The sequence below is a fragment of the Talpa occidentalis genome, unplaced genomic scaffold (assembly GCF_014898055.3).
Source record: "Talpa occidentalis isolate TD23 unplaced genomic scaffold, MPIMG_talOcc4v2.1 talOcc4.5, whole genome shotgun sequence".
Classification (NCBI taxonomy): Eukaryota; Metazoa; Chordata; class Mammalia; order Eulipotyphla; family Talpidae; genus Talpa; species Talpa occidentalis.
This window is the reverse complement of record NW_023604861.1, coordinates 127,527,978-127,548,499: the sequence shown is the minus strand read 5'-3', so window position 1 is coordinate 127,548,499 and position 20,522 is coordinate 127,527,978. Positions and strand designations below refer to the sequence as shown.

General features: G+C 35.9%; 1 protein-coding gene across 2 annotated transcripts in view; it reads right to left on the bottom strand.

Moving 5' to 3' along the window:
- The window catches only part of ATAD2B (ATPase family AAA domain containing 2B), a 119,068-nt gene that overhangs the window by 88,311 nt on the left and 10,235 nt on the right, over positions 1-20,522 (bottom strand). Inside the window, exons 1-8 of one of the 2 annotated variants that reach the window (XM_054701325.1) lie at positions 13,816-13,944; positions 13,219-13,370; positions 10,332-10,381; positions 9,220-9,373; positions 7,771-7,873; positions 6,979-7,087; positions 6,591-6,707; positions 3,520-3,595 (exon numbers count right to left, since the gene is read on the bottom strand). In XM_054701325.1, the coding sequence (XP_054557300.1) occupies positions 3,520-3,595; positions 6,591-6,707; positions 6,979-7,087; positions 7,771-7,873; positions 9,220-9,373; positions 10,332-10,381; positions 13,219-13,370; positions 13,816-13,818 (764 nt within the window). In that variant the 5' untranslated portion in view covers positions 13,819-13,944. Of the gene's footprint in view, positions 1-3,519; positions 3,596-6,590; positions 6,708-6,978; positions 7,088-7,770; positions 7,874-9,219; positions 9,374-10,331; positions 10,382-13,218; positions 13,371-13,815; positions 13,945-20,522 lie in introns of those variants that run through there. The other variant, XM_037528444.2, reaches the window with a different exon arrangement.

Here is a 20,522-nt window from a genome sequence, read left to right as displayed (position 1 = left end):
AAATAATAAACTGGTTTACAGGGAGACAAAAGCTTTTACTTCCCATTTAAGACACTGATACCCCGATTGTATTTCTCATAAAGAACTTTTGAGAGGAAAAATTAGTTTATAATCAGAACTACCATGGAATGATTAAATAATGTATCAGACTAAATTTATCCTCAAAAAGTAATACTTAAAGAATGAATGCTACATTATTAATATAACTGATAACATCTCTAACATAACTAGAAAACATAGTAATCATGTAAGTTGGAACTTACTTCAAACCCAAAATGGCCTTCAATGATGTTCCACAGCACAGGTATCCCTACTCTACTCCAATGCCAGTAAATTCAACAGCAACCCAAATTTTCCCCTACTCTCCTTAAGATCCTTAACCCATCTACTATTGCTTCTCATTACTATAAATAATTTCATTTCTACCTGTAACAGTTCATTTTTAATGCTTCCCAATACTTCAAGAAGATTGCTGCAACAATTATCCACTCAATCTTTGCAGTTCTGATATTTACCTTCTCTTCCAATTCTTTCTCTCCAACAGGAAACACTTGTTTCCAAGCATCCTACTATGTGTGTGTTTGTGTGTCCTCTAACATACAGAAATGTAATAAATCTGCCAATAGCAGCACAAATGAGATAGTTCAAAGAAGCAAAAGTGTACTGGGATAAAGAAATAACACCAGACAGTAACTCGAATGCACAAAAACAAAGAGACTCAGAAATGATTTTTTAAAAAGGTTAACATTACAACAACTATAAATGCATGCTTGCTTGTCTTTATTCTATTTTTTAAATTGAAATATATAAATTTATATAAATAATTTTAAGACTGTATTGTTATTTGTAAAATTTATAGATGTAATATGTGTAATAATAATATCACAAAAAGCTGGTAGTTGTGGGCAATTTCCCAAAAAGATTTTTAAAAAAGAAGAGATGACATTTTCCTTAAAAATTAACACAAAATGAATCTGAGATCTAAATCAGAGTTAAAATTCTTAGGAAAAAAAAATAGGAATAATTTTTATGGCCTCAGATTTCACAATGGATTCTTAGATAGAATATCAATATCACAAACAACAAAAGAAAAAAGAGAAAAAGTGACAGAACAACCCACAAATATTATTATCTGATAAGGAATAATAATATCTGATAAGGAATTCAAATCTATAACATATAAAGAGCTCTTACAACTCAATGATAACAAAACAAGCTTAATAAAAAAGTTTTAAATGACCACAGGACATGAAGAGCTATTTATCAAAGGAAGATAGAAAAATGGCCAGGAAGCACATGAAAAGAAGCTCAGTATCATTAGTCTTCAGGGAAATGCAAACCAAAACCATAATGAGATAACATGTTATACTCAACAGGATGGCTAGAATCCACAATTTAGACAATAAATGTTGAGTGAGAAACTGGAACAAATCTACACTGCTGGTGGGATTTTAAAATGGTGCACTCCCTCTGGAAAATGGTGAGGCTATTCCTACATGATTAAACATAGTTACATAACCTAGTAATTCAACCCTTAGGTATACTCAAGAGAAATAAAACTTGTACATGCATGAATTTTTACAGCATTATTATTCATAAAAGTAAAAAGCTGGAAACAACCCAAAAATGTCCACAATGAAGCATAAACAAAATGTGACATATTCGTGCAATGGAAAATTTTTAATCATAAAAAAGAATGAAGTACTAATATATGCTTCAACATATAAGCTTAGACAATATTATGTGAACTGAAAGAAGCCTGTCACTACAGAACACATAAAATATGATCTCATTTTATGAAATGCCCAGAGAGGGCACACCTACAGAGAAAAACAACCAATCAATAAATGCTCAGCAGATATGAACTATCACCAGAGAGGACATTCAGGAGACCAACAGATACATGGAAAAATATTCATCATCACTTTGAATAAGGAAGATTCAGGTCAAAACCACAATGAGATATCATCTCACACCCATAAGAATGGCAAACATTAGAAAGACCCCAACAACAAGTACTGGAGAAGATGAGGAGAAAGAGGAACCCTAGTACACTACTGGTGGGAATGTTATTTTGTAAAGTGATCTGGAATTACCTAAAAAGTTACTAATGGAAATAGTATACAATCCACCAATATACTCTTGAGCACTCAGCCAAAGAAAATAAAACCATCAGTGTAAAAACCTGTATGCTTTACAGGGCCTCACTGGTGGCACAAGGGTTAAAGTCTCAGCACTATCAAGCTATCCACTGCATCAAGAGTTTGATCCCCAGCCAGGAAACAAACTCACATGGCACAGCAGACCTCTCCTGTCTCACTGGCCTTCTCTCCACCACAGTGTATTTCAGTAAATCCACCTGTTCTGCTCCCCACTCTGTCTCTGGTGAATTCTCTTACCCCCTACACCTCTGGCCTACACCCCAGTTCTCATATGCACAAATATATTAAAGTAAATCTTTTTTTAAAAACCTGTACACTTTACAATGTTTATTGCAGCATTATTTACAATAGGACAGCAAGGAAATGGAAACAACTTAAGTGCCCACTTATAGCTAACTGGACCAAGAAGACATAGTATATCCACACAATGGCATACTACATAGCCACAAGAAGAAATGTTGTCAATCACACCTAAATGGAATGAGTTCACGGAAATTATGTGTAGTAAAGCAATTCAGAATGACAAAGATAGGGCCTCCCAGTGGCGCACCGGTTGGGTGCTGGGTTGCGAAGCTGCCCGCAGCCTCAGCAGCGCTGGTTCGATCCCTGGCTGCTCCCTGGCCACCGGAGGAGGGTCCCACATGGCGCGCAGACCTCTCCTGCCGCCCGCTGCTCCCCTCAGCAGTGTACTTCAGTCCTTCTGCCTGCTCTGCTCCCTGCTCTGGCTCTGGTGAATTCTCTCACCCTCCCGCGCTTCTGACTGTACCCAGTGCTTGCATAAATAAATAAATCTTAAAAAAAAAAAAAAAATGACAAAGATAAATATTCCACATTTACATAGAGAATGATCTGACAATGCAAAATACCTATACAAACTAGGAGACACTAATAAACAAAGTGAAGTTGCTGACGTTAAGAGAGCAGTGAGAATCAAAGAGATAGAGGGATGGTAGTAGGGGGAACAAACACAAAAACAAAGACTCCTTTATATCTTCACACAAAAGGACATTAGGGAGCAAAGGTAGCAATAACTAATCAAATCAGTGATTCAAAGGAAAACAATGCGAGTAGTTTATACTCAACTCCACTGAGAAATCAGAGACGTACAGCTTTAAAAAACATAATTATCAAAACAGTAAGTATTCCAGGCACACTGAACTATGACAGTAATAGTCACACAAAGGATAATAACTATTAGCCACTAATTGAAAAAGGAAAGACCCTATTTAGTCCCTCATTGACATTATCATTAACAGAATACCTATATTCTAATTATAAAGCATTACATAATGTACTAAAGGCTGTATCTAAGTGACAGACATACATATCTCCTCCTTTCAAAACCAACAAAACATACCTGATATGGCTTCTTCTTGCTGGAGATCTGTGAATATCAAAGAGTGTGCTTTCCCTCTTTTTTTGATGAGCTGGTACTTGAAAGAAAAAAGAAAATGTAACATAGAAATAACAATAAAATGACAAATTAATGCATTAAAGCAGTAGAAAATACTTCTGCTAACTTTCTGAATGGAAGCAAGCCATATATTTTTAGGCTCCAAAGGTTTTCTGGAAGAACACAGTGAAAATTGAAATTTTGTGGCAATACACTAGATTGCAAATAAACATTGTAAAATAAAGTTAAATTAAAGATTTATAACTTTGGGTTTAAATGAAGATTTTTCAGATGCAATACCAAAAGCACAATCTACTCAAAAAAACTGGCAAATCAAAATTACTAATTTTCCTTTCGAAAGACACTATTAAATGAAAAAAACAAGTTACCAAAAAAAATTGCAAATCACCTGATAAAGTATTGATGTCCAGAATATTACTCAGTAAGGAAATAAAATACTTAATTTTTAAAAATAAGTAAGAGTGTGGCCTCCCTGGTGGCGCAAGGAGTTAAGATGCAGACTATGAAGCTATCAGTAGCCACTGCAGCACTAGTTCAATCCCCGGATGGCCAGGGAGCAATCCACATGGCGAAGCAGACCTCTCCTGACTTGCCCGATGCTCCCCTAAACAGTGTATTTCAGTCATCTGCCTGTTCTGTTCCTCACTCTGTCTCTGGTGAATCCTCTCACCCCCTGCACCTCTGGCCTGTACCCCAGGTCTTGTATGCATAAATAAATAAATCTTAAAAAAAAAAATATAGGGCCTCCCCAGTGGTGCGGCGGTTGCACGCTGGGCTGTGAAGCTGCCCGCAGTCTCTGCAGTGCCAGTTCGATCCCCGGCCGCCGGGCAAGGGTCCCACATGGTGCGCAGACCTCTCCTGCCGCCCGCTGCTCCCCTCAACAGTGTACTTCGTCACTCTGCCTGTTCTACTTTCTGCTCTGGCTCTGGTGAATTCTCTCACCCACCTGCGCTTCTGACTGTACCCAGTGCTTGTATAAATAAATAAATCTTAAAAAAAAAAAAAAAAGTTGCTGCTAAGATGAAGTAAAACAACAATTAAAAAAAAAAATAAGCAAGAGATCTGAACAGACATTCACCAGAGTTAACACTGGCAAAACAGTACATAAAAGATACTCAACATCACTAGTCATTGGGAAATGAAAACAGTTTGACAATTTCTTAGAAAGTTAAATATATATGTCATCATAAAACTCAGTCATTTCACTCCTACGTATTTATAAGAAAAATGAAAACATATATCCAAAGACTTGCACGTGGAAAGTTGATAACAACTTTATAACAGGCAAACGCTAGAAATGTCAACAATTCAAAAACCTATAAACAAGCAAATGGTAAAAATAATTATGCTACATTAATACAAATTTATTGCTGATAATGCTACTTGACAAAAGGAACACACTATTGTTATATTCAACATGTACAAGTCTTACAATAATTGTGCTGAGTGAAAGAAGTCAAGCAAAAAAAGAATATACCATATATAAAATTTGAGGAAATATAAACCAATGTGTTGTGACAGAAAACAGATTATATCAGGGTTGCCTAAGAAATGGGAATAAAGAGGAACAACAAAGTTATTAGTAGATTACAAACAACAGGATGAAATTTGGGGGTTTGATGAACTTGTTTATTAAGCTGATTGTGATGAGTTTCACAGGTATGTAAACTAAAGTATATCAAACTTGCCAAATTGTACACATTAAGCATGTATAACAGCAATGGACTTATTTCAGTAATACCTTAATAAAGCTCTTTTAAGCAAATAAAACTAGTAAAAAGGTTCACAATCTTTTGGCTCTCTTGACACACCTCTGCCATTATTAACAGGGCCATCTATCACAATGACTCCTAACTGGAGTAGAGGGATGTCTGCACAGTTGGGCAAATTTCTAGTAAGATAACAGTATACCCCCTTCCAGATATCAATCACTGTTTCACAGCATAAAAGTTTGAGTAAAAAGATCTAGTTCTTTATGCTAAGTGAAAGAGACAAAAGGTCATATATAGGCAAACCTACTGAGGTAAAAAGTGCATTATTACTTGCAAAGGGCTGGGGGATAAAGTATAGAAATATTAAAATGTTCTGATATTAGATAATTACTGCACAACTTTGTGAATATACTAAAAATCCGAGTTATACATATTAAAAATCATCAAAAATTGTCAATATCATGAAATGTGAATTATACCTTAATTTAAAAAAAATTAAAGAGGACGAATAATGAAGACATTTCCCAAGACTAGGAAAAAAATCAACAAAACAGCCCTGTGAACTGGTTACTTGTCATTGCATTACATTTAAAGTATCTCTTTCTCAAAAAATAAAAAACAACAACCCTGGGCCTTCCTGGTGGCACAGGAGTTAAAGATAGCACTATCAAGCTATGGCCAGCCACTGCAGCATGAGTTCGATCCCTGACCAGCCAGGGAGCTAATCCACATGGCGCAGCAGACCTCTCCTGTCTCGCCTGCTGCTCCCCTCAGCAGCATATTTCAGTAGACCTGTGTGCTCTGCTCCCCGCTCTCTCTGGTGAATCCTCTTGACCCCCACACCTCTGGCTTATACCCCAGTTCTTGTATGCATAAATAAATAAATCTTTAAAAAAAAAAAACAAAAAACCTAGGTCACTGGTAAAGCTATAGTCATGTATCACCTTTATGACCTTGGCTAAATTACTTAACTCACTTGGAACACAGAGATATTTGCCCTTAAGAACTGCAGTAAATTAGAGTACTCAGTAAACTATAAAGTAATAGAAAAATATAAGCAGTATTCATTATTAAATTTAAGGTTCTATAAATAAAGTGTATGTGCTCTGTGGAATTCTATATTGCCGCTGTGTACTTTCTTTCAGTTGTATGTGTGAATAGAATTCTACTATAGGAAAGATGTCTGGAACCAATAAGAGATTTCATTTTTTTAAATTTACTAACAGGAACTTTTTTAAAGGGCTCGGAGCAGAATAAGCTACTCAACTACAGAAAGTAAAGAAGTTATGTAGAGTCTTCTACCTATTGGAGGTGCCTGGTATCGATCCACTGTTTTTCTTTGTCTCAAATTATATGGTCTATCATTTTCTTCTCCTTCTGCCTCTTCAACTTCTATATCTCCATCCTCCTCTTGAGATTCTGGTTTCCCCACACAAAAGAAAAGAAAAAAATCACTGCCTTAAGTCACAAAGACTGGTCCCCCCCCAGAACTAAATATTTATATTTTATCTCTTATTCTTGCTGCATAGGTGATACTAAAAAGTGTCAAAACTTTTATGACAAAACAGAAGTCAATATGGTTAAAAAGTCAACCTAGGTAGATATAAGTAAATGCCTTTCCTACAAATAATGAATATTGTTTTCTACAAAATAAGTCAGTTATTCTTTTTTATAAAGTGTTTTTACAAACCTTCTTCTTCACCCTCAGTAGAAACTTCATGATGATTCTGTATCCCATAACTATTTCTTCTCAAAGACTTCCTTCGTCTTTTCACTCTTGAATACATATCCATGTTTTCCTTTTAAAAAGAGAAATCTGTCAAGTATTAACATGCAACTTATTCTCTACTATAAATATGATTAACCCAATGAGACATACCCACTCAATAAAATTTACTGAGCATCTATTTTCAAGGCACATATTCGTGCAGAATTCCCTGAATTCAAGAGACATAAAGGGCAAGAGAAAAAAATAAATCTTACAAAATATTTGAAAACTAAAAACTACATTGTCATCAATACACTAGAACAAGATCAGTCACAAATGACTAAAAAGAGAGTAAAACAAGTTAAACATCGTAAAGAAAGACAGAAAGAATCCTAGAATTCAAAGAGATGCCCCTCTACCTGCTAATGGTGGTAGGGGGAGGAAGATGAGACAGCATTTGCTATGAAACAAAAGTACCAGAAGTATTAACAAAAAGTGAGATAGGAGAGTATCTACTTTATATCTGTGCAATGGTATGAGAAGATCAAGTTGAAACCACATCATTAAAGTCAAGATGCTTTTAATTGACTCAGTGCCCAATGAAAAATTAGAAGTTCAGATCAGAAAAGTGACATAATCATAATCCCCAAAGTACACTGGAAATGAAGACAGAACAATTCTACTAATACAAGAAAATCCATGTGTTGTTCATTTTCCCTTTGAATTCCTTCATCAAAATTGAAAAGTACTTGCAATGATTGTTAAAATACTTACAAACTCTGTATCTGTCCACATTCGAAGTCGTTCTACTTCTCCTGACCGACGATTCCGTCTAATGTTAATGTTATCCATTTCCTGCAGCACAGCTTCAGCAGTACTATGATCATAAAATAAAATGAGTTCATAAAATGAGACCATACGCTGTGTCTTCCATGTAAAGGCATAATAAATAATTTCTGACAATGGGTTAAAAAAAAAAAAAGATGGAAACAGAACATCTTCTGCCTTAATATATTTATTTTAAAAAAAACTTACAAAACAGAAGACTTTTTTAATAAGCCTCCAATATTTAAATCCATAATGCTACTACAAACAATTAACTACCAGCTCCAAGGCACAAGGGCGGGGAAAAACTAATTCAATCTTTTTATTTGAAGGTGGAAAGAACTCCTCTAAAATAAAGGATCTGTAAGTATAAAGCCAAAATAAGATCAACTAAAAAGACTACTGTTAGAAATTAGAGAATAGTGACATCTACAAATACATGCTAACTTCTTGGCCCATTTTACCTTTTAAACACAGTGCTATAGCAGTTGTGTATCCAAATACTAATTAAGTGCTTAACATATAATAACTAATACCAAATTTGACATTACTACTATAGGATATTTCTTCTGTTAAATAGGAACTATATACTATTATATTTCTAGCCACTACAAGGATTAAGCAGGATGATTTATTAGCTGAGGATAAATTTTCAGTGGCTATAGATGCTGAGCACTCACTTAGTCTCACTCACTAGCTACATCCCACACACCCTGTCTGCAAAGACCTTCAATTCAAACTTCTTTTGAAAATTTTCTTAACTACGCACACTATACTTACTATTTATCAATAATGGAACACATGGTTGCTTGAAAATTGTTAAAAACACAAATGTTAAATGAGCAAATATTAAGAGCACAGTGAAAAATTTTTAATTACTTTTTGTATTATCTAACTATGCATAAGAGCTTAAAAAGGATGAGAAATATCTGGCCATCATGTAAACTGTATTAAATCAAATAAACTGATTAGAAATTGATAATCAATACTAACCACTGTTAATTCAACTTAAGTTTTTATATAAAGATACTTACAGCTGAGTAAGTGCTTGGGTTATTTTTTTTTAAAGCACAACTGGCTTAAGAATCAAATGAGGGCCTCCTTGGTGGCACAAGGGGTTAAGCACCGCACTATGAAGCAGTCCACAGCCTCTGCAGCACGAGTTAGGTCCCCAGCCGGCCAGGAAGCAACCCACATGGCGCAGCAGACCTCTCCTGACTTGCCCGCTGCTCCCCTCAGCAGTGTACTTTGGTCAATCTGCCTGTTCTGTTCCTCACTCTGTCTCTGGTGAATCCTCTCACCCCCCACATCTCTGCCCTGTGCCCTAGCTCTTGCATGCATAAATAAATACATCTTTAAAAAAAAAAAAAGAATCAAATGAAATAGTTTACTGCATACCTATTTACTAGTTGATCAAATAACAAACTCTGGTTCACACTTTCAAATCTGTTTTTCCTGGAACGACAACTTTTTCTGACTTCCATGTCACCATTTATACAAGAAAGATCTCCATCTCCCTTTTTTTCCCCTCGAAGGGGATGGCTTCGAAGGGCTACAAGAAAAGAGAGAATTCCATTTCAAAGTACAAAGTAAGAAAAAAAAGAAACTAAAAAGTTACTTTTTTTTTTTAAATAATAAATTTTATTTTTATATTCCCCCATACAATTGCAAACGCCCCATTCTGACCCCAATCCTTCCCCTCCCGCCCCCCACCCCCCAAAAAGTGTCTCTGGTTCATAGTTTTTTGTTGATTTTGATTTTCACTTTCTTGTATTCATTTTCCTGGTCCCTTATTTAAGTTTTCTAGATTCCTGCTATGAGTGAGACCATCCGGTATTTTTCTTTTTCTTTTTGGCTTATTTCGCTGAGCATGATCCCTTCCAGCGCCATCCATGTTGCTGCAAATTGCATGTGTTTATCTTTTTTGAATGCTGAGTAATATTCCATGGTATATATGTACCACATCTTCTTGATCCAGTCATCTATTTTTGGGCATTTGGGTTGTTTCCAAAGCTTAGCTATTGTAAACAGTGCTGCTATAAACATAGGGGTGCAGGTGCTCTTTGGAATTGATGTTTTTCTGTGTCCTTTGGGTAAATACCTAGGAGTGGAATTGCTGGATCATATGGAAGCTCTATTTTTAGTAGGTCCAGAAATCTCCACACAGCTCTCCATAGTGGCTGGACCAGTTTGCACTCCCACCAACAGTGCAGAAGAGTTCCTTAAAAAGTTACTTTTAAAAGACTAAAATGGTTTAATATAACTTCTTAAGTGGCTTTAATATCCAATAACCTAAATTTCTGTAACTTTTAAAAACAATCATAATAATTTATTTCAGTTGTACTGATTTCTCAACACTTAACAATTACATGTTTTTACTATGAATGAAATAGTTTTTTCCTACTATGTGTTGACCATACCACGCACTCTATTTTCACCCCACTTTAATGCTTAGTCTGACAACATTGTAAGAATTTTAATATTAAACAGTTTCATAACAGAATACTTACATAAACTACTATGTCCATTTGGTAATGTAGCACCAGGCTGAGAAGTTAACCTAGAACACAATTATATTTAATATGCAAACATATAAACATTAATTTTTCAAAAGACAAGAAATGCAATACTATTAGAATATTTTCATCTTTAAAATGTCAGTAACATAAAATTACTTTTTTGAGAGTACAGATAACACTTTTTACTCTGACATTGATAACATACCAATTAATAAAATATACCAGCTAGTTAAGAATAATTTCATTAGTCAAGAAAAGTTTTAATAAGAGATTATAAGATGACCTTACTTTGTCTTCAACTCTGAAGTGAAAATCTAATGAAAAAGCTTAAGCTTAACACACACCATAAAGTTAACCAATCCCTAATTATGACAACAGACATTTACTATTGATTTTCATTGACAAAATGAAATTCAAATAATAACAAATTTATTCAGACAACAAACTGTAAGAAGTACTTGAAGGCCAATACCATCTAATACTTTCTTCTAAATATTTCATTGTACATTCTAAACTGACTTAAGAAAACTTAGCTAATATCTCAAATCATCATACAATTCTCCCTTTTGGGAAGAGAAAGAATATATGTCACTCAGAAGACACATATATGGCTATTAAAACATGGACTTAACAAAAAAAAGTCACAGAACACTTTTATATTAGTTCAAAACCAAAAACTAAATTGTTGCATAAAAGGACTCGTCAACATAAACTTATTAAGACATTTATAAAATATCCAACAATTATTAAAAAAATCAAAGGCACACTTAAAGAACAGCAAATATGTATGGTCTCTTTTACTATATGTTTTGCACAAATCTTTCAAACTAAAATAATGTAACTTTTCAGTATTCCAGCACTGTTCATGTCAAATTATAGATGTTAAACATTATAAATGTTAGTTATAAATACCCCTGCCTGCTAAAATACAGTCAGGATAACTAAAGGATGTGAACAATAACTCAAACAGTTATTTCTTCAGATTGTCAAAAAGAAAAACTCCAGGCTGTTTCCTCCAGAAAACAACAAAACTATCTTGTTCTAATATACTATATCTTGGAAAGTATTCTCTGTATAAAATGTACACAATTCTCCTGGCATATGAGTTTGACTATAAAGTGTTAAAAGTGGGGCCTCCCTGGTGGCACAAGGAGCTAAGCATCAGCACTAGGAAGCAATCCATAGCTACTGCAGCACGAGTTCGATCCCCAACCAGGGAGGTGACCCACATGGTGAGGCAGACCTCTCCTGTCTCGCCCGCTTCTCCCCTCAGCAGTGTGTTTCAATCAATCTGCCCATTCTGCCCCCCACTCTGTCTCTGGTGAGTCCTCTCACCCTCCGGCACCTCTGGCCTACACCCCAGCTCTTGTATGCATAAATAAATAAATTATTAAATAAATAAATAATAAAACTGAAGTATTAACAGGCCATAACTTAAGAGATTATACATGCGGAATTCCCTAAAATCACTCTCAAAATCTACTCAAAACCACATAGAGGGCCTCCCCGGTGGCGCAGCGGTTGAGCGCTGGGTTGTGAAGCTGCCCGCGGCCTCTGCGGCGCCGGTTCGATCCCCGGCTGCTCCCCGGCCACCGGAGGAGGATCCCACATGGTGCGCAGACCTCTCCTGCCACCCGCTGCTCCCCTCAGCAGTGTACTTCAGCCCTTCTGCCTGCTCTGCTCCCCGCTCTGGCTCTGGTGAATTCTCTCACCCTCCCGCGCTTCTGACTGTACCCAGTGCATGTATAAACAAAACAAACAAATATAATAAATAAATAAATAAATAAAAAAACATGCCTCTATAAAAAAAAAAAAAAAAACTATAAAAAAAACCACATAGAAAATCAATTTCATTACTTCATAATTATACTTTACTTTTAGATGCAGTAACTTTAACTCAGTTTGATCAGTTTATTCATAAGTTTTAATTCCAAATGAATTTTGTCTACGTGCAAAATCAAACAGTTGGTATTTATACACTTAAATTATTCACAAGAATAAGATACAAACCCTAAAGTTTGAGATAAGAATCTCAAACTATAGGCTTCCCCGGTGACGCAGTGGGTTGAGCACCGCGCTGTGAAGCTGTCCAGAGCCTCAGCGGTGGGGGTTGGATCCCGGACAGTCGGCGAGAATCCCACATGGTGCAGCAGACCTCCCCAGTCACTCCCACTGCTCCCCTCAGCAGTGTACTTCTGTCATCTGCCTGTTCTGCTCCCTGCTCTGTCTCTGGTGAATCCTCTCACCCTCCCGTGCCTCTGGCCTGTACCCCAGCTCTTGTATAAAAATAAAGAAATCTTGAAAAAAGTTTTTTTTCTGAACAATGGTAACACCATTTGGAAAAAAGCACAGTAAGTTTTTTGTTCCTCTGAAGACAACAATGCTTACTTGGTTTTTATTTCTAGAAAAAGAGGTCTGATTCACTCATTTAATAAATGCAGGATACAGATTACAAGAAGTAGGTCAGTCTAGAAGTGTAATTAAATGACTGCACTCATTTAAAATAACGTCATCTTATCACCCAGATCATTCAAAACATATTCTGGATCTGTTTCATCTTACAGATTAATGAGTATGGGAAGGGAAGGAAAAAAAAAAAAAATCAACAGACTGTGATTCCCAGACAATGCAAAATAAAATATTTAAAGTAATACCTAAAAAAAATAAAATAAAATAAAGTAAGTAGTACCTATTTTGATATACATTGTAATAGCTACAGACTCTTCAGGGACTAGTGCATGTATAACTTGACAAAAATCTAGATAACTCCAATGACTTTTTTCTATCAAAGAGGAACAGTATTCAGAATTCACCTACATATAAAATTGAAGTATTTTTTAAATTTCAAGGAGTTAAAAGAAACCAAAGAACTTCTTACCTGGCCTGCCCAGATGATATATTCCATTCCTCTCGCTGACCAGTACTTCGTGATTTTGATTTGTCTTTGCAAACAGAATCAGGTTGTTTCAAAGTGCGTTTGGCTGGAGGAGACACATGGCTGTCACTTAAACTACCATCCACTTCAGCTTTCTGAAAGATAAAATTAAAAATAATTTATTATTTCTATTGACACACAAAATTCTTAAATATGTATAGTATTTATCCAACCAATAAATATTTATTGAATCACACAATAAATATAAAATGTAAAAATCTGTAAATATAGAAACAACAAAGAAAGATTAAATGCATAATCAGAAAATTATGTTAGCTTGTTTTTATCTTAAAAAAGCCTACAGGAAATGTCAGTATATATATTTTGTGATATAATGCATCATTTTTCTACTAAACATATCCCAGCATCTCTGTGTCAAAATTAATACACTTTCTATATTCGCATCAATCCTCCCAATCAGCAAATCAACATTGACATAATAGTCAAGTCACAGACATATCCAAATTTTACAAAAGGTTACAACAATGTATCTGATAACATAACATTGTTGTATTATTTATCCAAACCAGGAACACGCACCATATTTAGTTAGCAGATCTCCCATCTCTTTCAATCTAGAACAGTTCTTCAGTCTTTCCTAAGCGTCATGTCCTTTGACTGTAAAGAGTACATTCCTTTATTCTCTTGGATGACCCTCAATCTGGGTTCTGATATTTTTCATAATCAGATTTAGGCCAGACATTCTTGGAAAGAACATATGGAGATGATACTGTATATACTACACTATACCTATCCATCATTAGATATAACCTTGATTACCTGGTCAAGATGATATCTGCCATCTTATGAAGTCATTAATTTTTCTTCTGTATTTGATTAATTTTATAGGAAATTATTCTAATCACCAATATTCTATTACTAGTTAAACCTCTTCCCAGCAGCCTCAACATTCATGACCACCCTAGACTTTATCCTATACCATTATGATAGTGATTCTCTAAATCCATCAGCCCTTTCGTATTTTCTGTTGGCATTCTACTTTTAAGAGCTTGCTCTCCCTGTCCCTAGCCCAATTCATTGACTCATTTATTTGTATCAGTAGAGACTCATAGATTCTTCTTATATTCTCAATGTATTCTAGTATTTTCCTTATTTATTTTGTTGTTCAAATTATACAAGATTTGGCCATAAGGTGCTTCAAAATGATTCCTGTAGGGCCTCCCCTGGTGGCGCAGCGGTTGAGCACTGGGCTGCGAGGCTGCCCACAGCCTCAGCAGTGCCGGTTCGATCCCCCGCCACCAGCGAGGGTCCCACATGGCGCACGGACCTCTCCTGCAGCCCGCTGCTCCCCTCAGCAGTGTACTTCGGTCCTTCTGCCTGTTCTTCTCCCCGCTCTGGCTCTGGTGAATTCTCTCGCCCTCCCACGCTTCTGACTGTACCCAGTGCTTGTATAAATAAATAAATCTTTAAAAAAAATGATTCCTGTATCCTTTTGACATGTCCCATGATTTTGATTATTTCCTTACTTTCTGGCACAAAATAATTTCCTAGACTCATCTTGAACTTTCCTTCCTTGGTCCTAGATTAGCCATTTCTCCAAGGGATTCTGGTTCATTTTAGTAACAGAGAGTATTTGGAAAGCAAGAACTGGGTACTGGGTGTGCTCATTGTTACTGTGGTTTCACTGTTATTAGCCCTCTCCTGAGAAAGCACTTAGGAAATATGTGTGTACACACACACATATATACACACAAAGACTTATTTATCTGCATAAATAAAAAACGTTTGCACACTGATGACTCCAATTCTAATTCCATATCAAAGTTTTCCTTTCTGGACTTCCCCCTTTTATGTTTATAAGCCTTCTCAGTGAGAAACCTGGCTTCCACATCTTCAACCTATGTGTGCTTTCAATTAATTTGCTTATGTAACCAGTCTCTCAACCAGAGACCTCCATTTATCACGCTTCCATCATTCCCTCCCAGCTGCATGTCCTCAGACTACAGCAAAGTCACTGTCTCTGCACAGGAGCAACCTTTACCTTGGATAACAGAGGAAAGGGGGGAGACTGTGAAGGGAAAATTAACCTTTTCATGTATAGATCAGTATTTCAAAAGTACATGATCATTTTTAATATGCTACCTTATAAATATCCAAGTGGTATTTCCTTTCATGCTATAAATTTCTTATGAGAAAAATATAAAAATCATAATTCTAGATCCTATTTTCCTAAAGCAAAACAACTACATTATACAAGTAATTGGTGAAAATGTAGTCACTAGCAAACATAAGAAATACAACATATGTGAAGGTACCCAAGTACAACCTATAGAACTAATTAACGTTCACTTCCTAAAATTTTGCATGAAAGGCCAATTTCTCATTTTGTGTTTTAATACAATCTACTATGAGCTAGTTTTAGAGCCGTAATACCACAGTGGTACTAAAAGGCACAAAGGGAAAAAAATTAGAAATTCAAACAATTAGAAATTCAAAAGAGTATCTATAATTAAGGATAATAAACATGCTGTTTGTGTAACATACACCACCACTTATTAAAGTTCCCACAAAAATCTGGTAAGCTACTTCAAAACTACGCTTAGCAGAGAAAAAAACATTTAAGATGCAAAGTGAAGTAAGTCATAAAGTGAAAGATACTGACTAGTTTCACTTATTTGTAAAATATAAATAACAAAAAAAACACACAAACCAGCAAAGCACAGCAAAAGTAAAAAGATAGTGGTTACCAGAGGGAATAGGAGGAAAGCAGAGAGGACAGGGGAAGGGAGAGGATTGGACAAGGTTGGAGAGTTCTGACTGAGGGTGAGTGATGCATGTGCAAATATGGAGGTGTGGAAAGGTACTCAAAACTTAGACATTTAAAGAACTGACAAATGAATAAAATTTAAGAATGTAAAGATGCAATTCATTCATATAATAGTACTTCATCAATAAATACATTTACTGAGCTTAATGAATAGTCTATTTTTAAGATTTATTTTTACTTATTTATATATACAAGAACAGTTGGTGGTGGGGCGGGAGAGGGTAAGAGGATTCACCAGAGACAGAGTGGGGCACAAAAGAGGCCGATCTACTGAAATACACTGCTGAAGGGAACAGCGTGGCGAGACAGGAGAGGTCTGCTGTGCCATGTGGGTTAGCTGCCCGGTTGGGGATAGAACTCATGCCGCAGTGGCTGGAGAGAGCTTGATAGCGATGAGGCTTAACCCCTGGGCCACCAAGGAGAGCCTGAATGAATAATATGAAAAACCATACTATTTCACTTCCCCAAATCCTTGCCTTCTCCAACCCCAGCCTGCAACAGAGCACATACTGAGATAGCTCAAAAGGCTACCAAATGGTTGACAAAATTAGAATAAATAAAGCCAGGACTTATGTCTTCCATTCCTAATATATAGTTTGCTATATACTAACTCAGTCATCTAACTCTACTATTCATCAGAGATTTGATTACCTGCTACATTTGTCACTCCAAATGTGCTCTACTCCAGACCTCGTTCAATCATAAACTGTTTGTGACTTTTGACAAGATCCTCCAGTGATTTTGTGCATATTAGGGTTTGAGAAGTGTACATGAAGGTTTGAAAAGCATTATTATGTAACACATTCAACAAGTAGTCCCTGAAGAAGCAATGTCATACATTCTAAGCTAAGGCATTTTTGTAAATACATAAAGTGATACCTGTAAACTACTTTAAAAATTTAGATAATCCAGGCCAGCATTACTCTTAAGCAAATCCCACCCTCACTCTTTAAACCCCATCTCTTGCATGAAATCTTACCTGAAGAATTTAACCTAAGTTGACCTTTCCCTCTATTAGTCACAACTGTACTATACATTTTGGGATTTAATTCAATTTAAATTACACATATGCATATTTAAAGTGTCATGTTTAAGTCTTGAGAGTCTAACAAGATTTTAAGTTTTTAATTACAAAAATACCCTATTTCTTTTTTTTTTAAAGATTTACTTTTTTTTTTTTTTTAATACAAGCACTGGGTACAGTCAGAAGCGCGGGAGAGTGAGAGAATTCACTAGAGCCAGGGCGGGGAACAGAACAGGTAGACCGACAAAATACACTGCTGCAGGGAGCAGCGGGTGTGGCAGGAGAGGTCTGCGGGCCATGTGGGACCCTCGCCCTGCAGCCGGGGATCGAACTGGCGCTGCAGAGGCTACGGGCAGCTTCGAAGCCCGGTGCTCAACCGCTGCGCCACCAGGGGAGGCCCCAAAAATACCCTAGTTCTTTTTAATTCCATACAATACCAAGCAAAGAAAAAACAAAATTTCTCCAAGTTTCTCGAACAAATTGTTATAGGAATTATTGGGGGAAACAAAGGAAGACTCATGGTGAAGTAAATCTAGGAAACAATGAAGTCTAAGATTTTTTGCAGTAGGATGTCTAAGAATTTTAATGTTAATATGCAGTATAATTTTTTTTTTTTTTTTTTTTTTTTTTTGCTTTACACACTAACAAGTTTATTCCATCTTACTAAATTTTCAATATAACCTCCTTCCATGAGTTGATTTAGTCATGGTGATACAGGCACATACATTTAAAACCTTATTGTAGGCTCTAGTTTTATCTAAATAATACAATTATTCAGATTTCTATGAAGTCGTCTTGTTTTGTTGCTAGTCTTTCTATGTGCAGTATAGTTCTTGAAATATGGAATCTAGTGCATATATTATTTTACAATCTTATTTGGTCAAACTTTTTTGATAGAGGTACTGAAGTTTTTTACAAACATAGTTTGGGTAATAAGTACTAAACACTGAATTAAAGATAAAAATAACAGAATATTTAAAGTCTAGTTACTTCTTAATTGGAGCTACCATATAACTCTTTGAATATCAAATTCAAATGATTTTGTGTTTATTTATGTCATTCTCTTATATTCTACTGGCTTTTTTCAGTTCCATACAGAAATGTACCTCAATGCCTTGTTCACATACTATTTAAATCAGAGATCACCTAGACTTCTCATTAATAACCTGCCGAACTAGAATCTCTGGATGTGGAATATGTTTAACAAGGGCCTTCAAATGATTCTTAGCACACAAATGTTTGAAAACCTCTGGCATTTTAATATAGTCTAAGAAGAGGCACATCACCCTAATGCTACATTATACCGTTGTATTTCACTTTTGAGAGGGTTTCAATCTTGACTTGGTTCTCTGAAAGACATCTCAGAATAAATAGCATTAAAAAACTCCATTCCTCTAAAGAAATCTAGGGATTTAAGTAAAGTAACAACCAACATGTAAATACATAAAAAATAATTACTTCAGCACCATTTAATTAACTTCAAGCTTTGGGAAAGGTTTTACCTACAAACCTGATACTAACAGTTCTTAATAGGATGTTCATAATGCTCAACCTCAATTTTTTTCATCTTCAAAGCATTTTACTAGTAATTATAACCTAACCCTTTGAAAGAAGGCGTTGCCAGTTTCAGGACAAAGATATTTAAGAGAGATTATGCAATGTACCCATAGTCATTTGGCAATCTGTGTCTTGGTGATTAAATTACAACTCATGAGTATAAAAGACATCTCAGCAAAGGGAACAATTTTTTTTTACTTATTTTTTTATTTTTTACATCGTTGTTCATTTTCAAACAATATTTGCTTCTCCCCACCCCCTCAGCTGTAGACCCCATAGAGTTTCTTTCCTTCACCAATGCACCCGTGCACCATCACCTCAGTTAGGGAACAATTTTATTTAAGAAATATTTATCAAGGACCTACTGTGTACATGAGGCACAATCTATTGGATTGACAGAATAATGACACATCCAAATTATGGTAAGTACTATAATAGAAGTACACAATACTCTAAAAGCAAAAAAACCAAAAATGTTAACGGCTAGTATAGATGAGAGAGACATAATGGTGTGGACTTTAAAAAGTGACTCAGTTTTCTACAGGACTAAAGATATCCTGTAACATCACAATGGAGCATATCAAATGGTCAGAGAAACATGTTTCAAGGATGAGATTAATTCCATTAAAAGTATAATTAATGGTAATAATGTCAAGCCTTCCAAACTAGTTAATTTTCCCGACTTGCAAAAAGTCATTTTCTCCTCAGGTCTTAGAGTCTCTTTTTTTTTTTTTAAGATTTATTTATTTATTTATTTATACAAGCACTGGGCACAGCCAGAAGCGCGGGAGGGTGAGAGAATTCACCAGAGCCAGAGCGGGGAGCAGAGCAGGCAGAAGGACCGAAGGACACTGCTGAGGGGAGCAGCGGGCGGCAGGAGAGGTCTGCGCACCATGCGGGACCCTCCTCCGGTGGCCTGGGAGCAGCCGGGGATCGAACCAGCGCCGCAGAGGCTGCGGGCAGCTTCGCAACCCAGCGCTCAACCGCTGCGCCACCGGGGAGGCCCTCTTAGAGTCTCTTAAAAACAAACTCATCAATTAAAATAAATAAGAGCACTAGTCTGCCACAGACCTCAACATCCCCCAACCCCCGCACCCCTGGCTTACATCCCAGTTCTTGTATGCATGAATAAACAAAAATAAAAATAAAAAGGGAGGATATGAAAAGACATAGGAAGGAATCACAGGTAATATGCAAAATGAAAAAGCAAGAGGGTAGAAGTCAAAACCTTGAAAAATGCTTACATTAAAGGTATGAGCAAAAGAGACATCATATAGATAAGAATATAATGTCTCACTGAAACATGGAAAGTGGAACTTGGCTCCAACAAGACTAAAAGGAAGGAAAGATGACACACCTGTGGACTGGTAATTAGGTGGTCACTGTAATCTATGATAAGGCAATTTCTGCAAAATGCAGAGTAGAAATCACTAGGTGAGGAACTGAGTGAGCAGTGAAAAAACACTGTAGTTGACTCCAGAGCTACTCATATTTAAAAAGTGTCAAAATTAAGAAAGAAATAACACAATAGTCCAAAGAGGTTATGAATGCCAAAGGATTTTCTTTCTTTTTTCCTTTTTTTAAAGAAAAGATGACCTGATTTCTTGAAAATAGAAGAAAATGAACCATGGATGAAAATAAAATAAAATTTTAAGGCGCTGCCTGATTAATAAATGATTCCAAGAGGCAAAGAAAGAGAATACAAACATTATTGCCCAGGTTAAATCAGAAAGTATGTAGGCACAATCAGTGTTTTCCAATTTTCTTTAAAAGAGTCTTTTTTCTACCTTTTTAAAAATAAGTACGCTTGTTTCCATGAAAGCTTAGAAGTGTAGTCAATGTCTTTTTTCTTTTTCTTTCAATTTGTAAGAAGAATGC